This window comes from Ruditapes philippinarum, unplaced genomic scaffold, assembly GCF_026571515.1.
Source record: "Ruditapes philippinarum isolate M1 unplaced genomic scaffold, ASM2657151v2 ctg6645_1_1_1_1, whole genome shotgun sequence".
NCBI classification, from domain to species: domain Eukaryota; kingdom Metazoa; phylum Mollusca; class Bivalvia; order Venerida; family Veneridae; genus Ruditapes; species Ruditapes philippinarum.
Window position 1 is genome coordinate 31,225 of NW_026862722.1, and position 9,979 is coordinate 41,203.

A 9,979-nucleotide genomic window follows, 5' to 3' on the forward strand; every position below is an offset into this window, starting at 1 on the left:
AAAAAATAAATAGTCCAAGCTGCAAAGTAGAAAATATATTTAAACTTGTCAAAACTTGTCAACACTTCACATATTAGACAAACAAACTCTTCAAGTATTTTTCATGTATTAATTATTATTCCCTCGATAATCACGGTTTGATGAGTCATTTTAATTTAATTTATAATCAATTTGATTAAAAATACCAACTATACTACTGTAATTATTTAATCAAGTGACTTTAAAGAAGAAATTCTATTTGCAGATGCGAATGGTATCATTATCCGCTGAAGACAATACATCGGATATAGGTGAGAGAAATAAATTACAATGAAAATTGTAAAATATAATTAAAATGCTTCTTATTTATTAAACAACATCAAAAAGGTATTTTCTGCAAAGCAGTTGTTAGTTCATTGACAGTGCATACGAGTCATGACTCAGTTACGGGTGTTTTTTTGGTAATTCTTCATTTATATCTGCTTAATATAATTAAAAGCGAAAACCGTACAGTCAACATTTATATTTTGAGTTTGTCAATTTCAACAAGTTTTCCCGGTTTTGATTTGGAACCTTCTGGGTGCCCTACTTGGGTGTGTCGCAGGGGGGGGGGGGGGGTGCGTCCTGTGAACGTTTCCTTTGCCTTGTTGATCTTTATTATTTTTTTCATCATTTTGTGATTTAGATAATTTCAATCGAATGTGTATGTAAAACCCCATTGTATTCCTGCCTGATTTAACTTTGTATAGCAAATTTCACTGTGGCCTAACAATCAGCCCTCCTAAAAAACGACAACAAAAAACCAACAAAAAAAAAAAAAAAAACAACAACTAAATCGACAACAATACCAACAACACCCCCCAAAATAAAAGCCCATAAAAACATTTTGTTTTAGTTTGTTAAACATGAAATGACCATAACCGATAGTGTCATGTGGAATAAACCATTGCAGAGGTTACTTCCCCTGAAGTCTTACTTCCTCAGAACAGTAAAGCATGCTTCGTGAGCCGAAACGTGATGTTAACTTGTCAAACAATACTATTTTGTAAATTATTTAAATTTACATCGATATAGCTTTTTCAGGTAAAAAAACCCCCAAAAAATCGTTTAGTGACCGGACCACGATTTTCATAACATACACAAGTACACAAATAACAATCATGACAATAGTGTATGCATTTTTTTCAAGAGTTCATTTACCACTTCAAATCAAATATTTATAAAGCAATGACACATTGCTGTAAAGAAATTTTATTTTTTACTTATAAAACAATGTCAATAAACTAAATGCGTAACGGAAGACTGTAGTGGAACAGCTGATGCCATTGAATACCAATAGTTATTTGTTCAAAATGGACGGCGTCTATAGAATAAGTACACTATAACTTTATGTCAAAACTCTCTGACGTAACATTAGAATATATCATATATTAATCACGTGAGGTATACTGTTATAAATAAGCAAATGAAAACACAGACAATGTATGTGAAAATGTCAAATCTTAATTAAATGTAGCTAAAATAATGCAAATTAATAAAAACATACAAAACTCACGAACAATTGCTTAATTAGTTGTACATAATAGAGATAGATAGATACTTTTATTCCCCCCAAAGATGACGGTATTTACAGAGTAACAATACAATTGTAATACAATTTAAATAGTATGCAATAACATAGAAACAAAAATCATATAAAGTGGAATCTTAATTGCTTATATATACATGTATATGTAATTGATATGATTAAGTTTTTCATTCTATGGTGAAAAATTAATTCACACATGTCCTTTTATTTATCTATCTTTTATCTACAAAAAAAGTAAAGGAACAAAATGACAACTACTTGTATATCCTTACAATGATTATAAGCATTTCTCCTTTAAAAAGCTTTAACGAAATCGAAACTAAAGCTTTTAAAGCGGAAACACATTTATTGATTTCTTAAAAATAATGAAGGGGAATTGGCAAATTGTGCTGAAAATAAGTCACATCTTCTTAACAGAAGATATAGTTAATATAAAGCTGCCAAGATTTATTTAGATATTTGCTTCATTTATACAAAAAAGAGAAAAATTCATGAAAGGAAAAACCGATTTTATACAGTTTTGAATAATGCAAAACTGTAATAAATAATTCATGAGAATAATAATTGTATGAAATCGGTAATATATTTGACTAATAATTTATAAACAATATCCTGGCTAAGTATAGATTAATAGAATCTATCATTGGGTTAGATAGAGGATAGGGAAATCCCAACCCGAGGGTGATCGGTTCCATCGGGAACGAGCCTTGGCGAGTTCCCGATGGAACCGATTGCCCGAGGGTTGGGATTTCCCTATCCTCTATCTAACCCAATGGTTGATTATTTTTCTCACTCACCTGAACACACAAATATCAGTGAATCTACTTGCTATGCCCATTACAACGTACCTAGTTTTGAAAAGGGGGCGGGGCTTAGGCGCCTGACTTTCTATGATTAAAAAGCATTATGTACGTCCGCAAAAAAATCTTCTGACCAAGTTTATGTGTGAAAAACTTAATGAAAATAAATTCATATGAGACCCCTCATGAAAAAGCAAGGTTATCATGATGAAACACATCGATATTAAAAACGGAAAGTGCCATAATATAAGTGTTTATCAGGAATTCAGTCCATACTTCAATGGTTGACAAAAAAGCGTTTACCGTTTGCAAAGATTTTTCTACTTTTTCGGTTATTTTGGCCGAATATTCAATTAAAATATATCAAAATGAGATTCGTCATCAAAAAGCATCGTTATCATAACAAAAAACATGAATGTTTTTCAGGCAAAGTGTCATAATATCCGATTTTACGAAGAACGTTTCGATATTTTAAAGTGTGCTATTTTTAGTAACAGATCGTTATTGGAAAGGGCGGATCTAGGTAGAGTAGGACTCATTGCAGTGTGAAAGTTAATATCAATCTATTTTGATTCCGTAGACAATTTAATAGATTAGATTACAAATTTTTAATACATTTTGACCTTTTGACGTTTAATTTTTGTTAAAATAGGAGTGAATCGCGTATTATTTAGAACTGCTGCACGTTGAGTGTGAGATAAGCCCATGTGAGATAAGATTTTCCAACACCGCTATTTTTAGTAACATTTAAGGATTTTTCTATCTGGTTAGTGAGAATAATGTTTGTAAGTCAATATTAATGGGAACAAAGGTGTCTGACGTGATGCAGTCGTGCAAAAGATAAATGGAATTAAAGTTGGTTTTACAAACACTAACCATAGTGGTTGAAATAATGTTTTAAATCTTTAAACAATGCAAGTATAAGTTATTTAAAAAGACAGTATTAAATGACAAATTTGTGCTGATAGAATGAATTAGATGTATTAGAATTTTGAGAAATTGATCAATTTCCTTGGATAAATGTAATTTCATCCACTAATTTAAATTAAATCTGCGTGAACCAATACTTATAAGAATATGAATTACTTTGCTCACATGAAAGACGGCCAAAACTAATATTTGTATGTTTATTTGCATTTAAATGGAACAACAATTTGGTTTTCAAAGGGATTAACTTCAAATCAAATAAAATCAAATAATTAAACAATTTCCGAGACTGCATTGCAAATCTATCATAACAATGTGATTAAAATCAGCTCCTGCTATACTAAAAATAAAACAAAAGAGGATACGAACTTTAGTCAGAAGGAATATATAATCATATTACATTTGATCATGCTTTTTATATGGCAATTCATGGTACTTTATTTTAATCAATCAAGATGCCATTAACGGTTGTCCTGTAAGGCGAAATGAAAAACACACTATCTGAGCTAGCAGTCGCTAGCCAAACCTTTTCACCTTTCCGAACGTAACCTATCCCTGAGTTTCCGCTATTATTATCTGCACCTTTGTCTACAACGACGCTAGTTGTGGTGAACCAATTCACTTTCAAAACAACATGTGCGTCGCCTAAAACTGATGATTGTATATTATAAGTAAACAAATACGTTCCTGATTTTGGCGCTGTAAATATCCCCGTTGAGGCGCTGTATCCTCCGCCGTGACTATATATCACGTGATCAAACACTATTCTTTCGTTCTTGACATAATAGCTTTGTTTCTTCGTAAGTATAGCTGAAAATGCAACCTTTCTGGCTGAGAAAGAATAAAATAATTTTTATTGATTAAGAAGAGAAAAAGGAATAGTTAGTTTGGATATTATTTAATTATATACAAAAAGTATAAAATGTTTGTTAATAGTGAATGTTTTTTCTTGTAATTATATCATTAGATAGAATCAAGTATAATGTGTAACTGCAAATAAACAAAGCAGCCCATTTTACCGTTGTGTGGAGCATGGTTCTTCTCTTTTATGAGAGAACTATAATATAAAAGTTTAAATGTCAAAATTCATTGTTTTAAATGTCTAAGAATATATATTTGTTCAATTTTAAAACAGACAAAAAATAATAACTTTAACCCGATCTCAAAATTGAAAATAGAACATATTTCACAAAACCAAATATTGTAGTATTTTCTTGAATAATCATATCCGGATTCAAATTAGTGAAATTTGACTTTTGTATTCAAACATATGTACATTGAAATATGGACCGCTTATACATGAAGCTGTCGTGTTAAAATAAAGACTTCAAAAGAACGCATAATGCCATTTAAAAACATAAACACTTGTGTTCCTAGGACTAACCTTCTTCCACAGGGATTCGGCTGCTTAAAGTACTGATCTGATTAGAAAATGTGTCTTCCTGTCTGTCTGTAATAGTTACAGTAATTAATAAACAATATATATTTACATGTTTCTTATATATTACTACCACATGTTTATCAAACTCATCGGTATATCAAACTTATCAGCTACTTAGTATCATCATTCTTAGATATCTTTTACAGAAACACGAGCAATATTAATTTATCTAATATGCATTTCGTTGAAAACTTGTGTAGAATACATTTTCTTTTTTTTTCAATTTTGAGTTTGTAGGTAATTTTCATGTCAGTAAAAATGAAATAGGACAAATAATATTTTTTTGAGGAAGCATCAACAGCATGTTGACTTATACAACCGTGTTATCTCATAATGTAATGTATGAAGATGAAATATCAGGATTGTTTAATGGTTAACACTGTTACTCTGGTTACAAAACAGAACTAAAAACAAAGAAAACTAGTAGACATACAGCATTCAGTTAACCAACACTTATGCAGAAGATATGTTTCGTGAAAATTTAATTTGAAAATACTTTATTTGCACCAAATAGTATGAAAGTATAAAAAAGAAAAGAATTCTTCTTTTACCTTGCTTTGACAAGACTGATCGAAGTTGACTCTCTGCGCTATTGAGCCGTTTGTTTAGCCCATTGTATGTACTTTGCAAATTTGACTTGGCAGCGATTAGACGCTGGTCAACTTCATTGATATTTTCAGCTAATTCCATGTTCCCATCTTTTATTCTAGCGTCCGATTCTATTAGTTTATTTTCTAAATCTATATTCATTTTTTGCATGAGAAGGTCTGTTTCATTTAATTGACTTTGGAGTTTGTTCATTACTGCTACTAGCATGAGGTTTTGTTCGAAAATTGAATTTTCTAAACTGTCAACTGTGGTATTAACTACATTTATATTATTTACTAGTTCCGATTGGAAACTTTTGAACTTTTGTTCAAATGCCATTAATTTTTCTTTCATATGTGACTTCTCGCTAACTAGCATTTTCCGCAATATAATTGCTTCTGTCTTAAATTTCTTTTGAAGCCGAGACGCAGATAATTTTTCTAAAGACTGGATCTTTTCATTTAACAGAGCTTTTGAATTTTCTTCTTCATAGCTTGCCGCTTTACTTGCCATAAGTGATATATTCTCTTCCATACTTTCGATTTTGTTCTCGAGTCTACCAACAACTGCCTTAGTTTCCTGAAGCTCAGATTTTAGATTATTGTTTCACGAACAACATTGGATAGTTGCATTGACAGCAGTTGATACACTTTTTTTGCACTTAATTCCGGCTCTGCACATGCTACCTGGCAAAATAATGATAATAAAAGTCCAATACTTAAACTAAGAAATTTAGACATTTTTTTACTTCATTTTGCGCTTTTTTGTAACACCAAGTTTTATAATTTATCCCAAATTGATTTAACCAGTGACATACACGTTTATATATAACACTCTCATGTCTATCAAATTCAACTATATGGTGTACCTGGGGGACAAAAACAGATATGCGACATAACCGAGTAATAAGTGTTGTTTCTTACAATTAAGTTACAATTGGTTTATTATAAACTTTTCTTATCCGATATAAGTTAAGTAATAGAAAGAGCAATGAAACACGAGTCTCTCTGATGTGTACGAGGGAGCGTTGCCTCCGAGTATTTATAAGATTGCCGAGTTATTTGATGTTCGTTTTCTTTTGTATCATAGTCAAACATAAAATACGATCCCTGTTGTCACAAATATGAAACCCCAGAAAACAGTAACCAATGATCGAGCATCTGAATATGATATTTCTATCGCTTTCCCCTTCTCTGCCGTCACAATAAGTAAACCCCAGCAAAAATAAGCCAATCAATGGGCTGGACTGCGGGGAACTTATACCTGCACTCCAGTTTACGCACTATGCACGTATATGTAGACACATTTTCAACAGAAAGGTCCCAAAACTATGATACAAATATGATATACACTTTTTTGCAATGCTAAACTAACCGGATGTAGCATGTTCTGGCGCATGCTTAATTTGTGTATGGCAGTATTGTAGTAGTCGTTCATAAACAATTGACCAGTTGACTGATGACATCACAAATATCTGACACCAGAATTTAGCAGATTTACTGGTTGCAAGAAGAACAAATATTTATATGCATTATATATCAGCATAATTTTTATATTCTAATAAATTATCTTTATATGTGGACCAATGTTTTAGTTTTTTATATCATTTGAAAGTTCTTTATATATGTACATATGTATTTATATTTTTGAAATGTAAGCGGATGCTCGTTTTTTTTGCTTATAAAAGAACTCTCGGATATTTTTTTATAATTATTAACACTTACTTTTTTCGTAATGTTACTTTCCCATAGGCATCTGGGAGTTATTCTTACTATTAATGCAAGTGTACCACGTAACTAAGAATTTTGTACTGTTACATAGTTAACAGTATTTTTAAGAGTATAAAATCTGGTCACGTGGTCTATTTTCTAAATAAAATTAAAGAAAATTACCGTCATTTTTCTCTCGATTCATTCTTATTTTCGTCGATAGGGCCTAGGGCATCACCAAAGTAACAATGACTCTCATAAAATTTAGTTCTTTGCACCCTAGAGTTCTTTTCGCATATAAAATAACCTTTTGTTGAACAGTGAAAAAGACAACATCCGTTTTCAACGGAAGTAATTGTAATGTGAATAATTTTGTGTCAAACTGGAACATGCAGACGTTTAAAACTTGCAACAAAGGATTATTTAATAATTTTAACCAGTGAAACGTTACAGATAGAGTTGGTGGACAGACATCTGTACAGTAGGATATCATCGTTATTTTGTCAAAACCTTGCAAAGAATATTCTGGATACAGACGGATCAGATTTCACAGATCATAACCTTATAAATGGGTTAGTGTTTTCTTTTCCAAATAAAACCCAGTTAATTGTATGTTTATGACTGGTAGCTATCATCACTTGCTTAAAGAATAAAAGAAAAATGGCTTCTCAAGTAGGCCTACAGTACACATAAAACTTTCAAGGTAAGGACAGTTTAGTTATTGCTACTTTTCGTTTATTTTTGTTACATTTAGATTTAGTTTACAAATTCAGGCCATCACAGTATTTGTTCGGGGTAATAAAATAAATAACACATGGGTTTGTGTGTAACAGTATATAAATAACACATGGGTTTGTGGGTAACAGTAAAAATATCATCCCGAGGAAAATACTGTTACCCGAGGCGTAGCCGAGGGTAACAGTATTTTTACGAGGGATGATATTTTTACTGTTACTCACAAACCCATGTGTTATTTATTTTATTACCCCGAACAAAAATACTGAGATGATCTGAAATTGTCAACTAAATCTAACTGTAACAAAAATAAACCAAGAGTAACAATACCTAAACTGTCCTTACCTTTTAAGTTTTAAGTGTACTTTACTGTAGGCCTACTTGAGAAGTTTTCTTTTCTTTTATTCTTTAAGCAAGTGATGATATCTACAAATCATAAACATACAATAAGCTAGGTTTTCTGTTTAGAAAACAAAACACTAACCCATTTACACGGTTATGATCTGTGAAATCTGATCCTTCTGTTTCCAGAATATTCTTAGCATGGTTTTTGACAAAATAACGATGATATCCTATGTCTGTCCACCATATCTGTAACGTTTCACTGATTAAATTTGTTAAATAATCCTTTGTTGCATGCTTAAATCGTCTGCATGTTCCAGTTTGACACATAATTATTTACATTGCAATTACTTCCGTTGAAAACGGATGTTCACTTTTTGACTATTCAGCAATAAGATATTTTATACGCGAAAAGCACACCAGGGTGCAAACAACTATATTTTATGAGTGTCATAGGGACTCCAGAGGAGAAATTGATGTCCTATCGGGGTTTAAACTTGAAAATAAGAATGAATCGAGAGAAAAAATGGCGGCCATTTTATTTCATTTTATTTAGGATATAGACCACGTGACCTCTTAAAAAATACTGTTACCTATGTAACAGTACAAAATTCTTAGTCACGTGGTACACCTGCATTAACAGTAAAAATAACTCCCAGAGGCCTATGGGAAATTAGCATTACGAAAAAAAGTGAGGGGTAATAATAAAATATCATCCTTCGTAAAAATACTGTTACCCGAACAGTATTTTCCTCGGGATGATATTTTTACTGTTACCCACAAACCCATGTGTTATTTATATACTGTTATTTCAAAAGTTTTCTAGCCAAGTTTAACTCTTTACAAAGAAAAAAGGATAACGTTATGATTTTTTTAGTTTGTAAAATTATTTGAGTTTAAAGACCTTTCTAATGATCAAATATACTAAGCTTTTCTTGAAAAATTTGTTTGTCATTATATATATAAACTTACTAAAGTTTGCATTTTATCAGCCACCATATGTTTTGCCAACCATCCACAAGTTACCTGTATGTCTCATCAGCAATTTGTTACTATTAATAGATTTCATAACAATAACATGCAACTTGCCTATGCCGCAATTGTCGCAGAAATAAAAAGAACTGCGCAGTTGTTGATATCAAAGGGAAAGCGTTACTACGCAAAATTTCCATAAGGGCACTTTTTAGTATTTTTGGAAGTTAGATACTTATTCGTTATTTATCAATCTAACAGAAAAATATCTAGTTAGTCTGATAAATATCTGTTATTTATCGTGTTTAGTTAGACAGATAACGCAATAATGTTATGGTAAACTGTTGGCAATAACATGCTACCGTATATATGTTTTTACCGGAAGTACAGCACAATTATGGGTGCTCTTCATATGAGATTATTTTGGCCCTAAATTCTATTGTCTTTAAGCTCGCCGGGAATCAGTAAGATCAGACTCCCTGCTATTGTTTTTCAATGTCGGGGTCATTCATCACGAAGCTGCAATTTAACTTTCATTGATTTTAACCAATTTAGTAAAAATCATTTTTTTACTCAGTATTTAACCTGATCACAATCTATTTCCGTTTCTTGTAACTACTTAAGACGTATGTCATACACTCAAAGCCACTTGTGACCTAATCTGGCCTTACAATAAACGAATTTACACCAATAAAAAACAAGACACACTTTTTCGGTTTATCTATTCTATTTTCTTCGTATTTCTTATATAAAGCAGGGCGGAAGTTCAACAACTTCGAGCATCTTACTTACACATCCACTACAGAGAAAAATGGTCTTTTTATATATACTCTAATTTTCAAGTGTCCTTGATATTAAACAATTATATCCACATTGTGTGATATCTTCCTTTCTCTAT

At 31.5% G+C, this 9,979-nt stretch overlaps 1 protein-coding gene across 1 annotated transcript; it reads right to left on the reverse strand.

Annotated features, from left to right (window-relative positions):
• Window positions 1-3,146: 3,146 nt before the first annotated feature.
• On the reverse strand, window positions 3,147-6,088 carry LOC132720004 (myosin heavy chain, fast skeletal muscle-like). Its single transcript, XM_060703979.1, has 3 exons — window positions 5,287-6,088; window positions 4,679-4,744; window positions 3,147-4,125 (listed from the first exon to the last, which is right to left on the reverse strand). Exons 1-3 carry the CDS (start codon window positions 5,855-5,857, stop codon window positions 3,737-3,739), a joined length of 1,026 nt encoding a protein of 341 aa, XP_060559962.1. The 5' UTR covers window positions 5,858-6,088; the 3' UTR covers window positions 3,147-3,736.
• Between the last annotated feature and the right edge of the window lie 3,891 nt (window positions 6,089-9,979).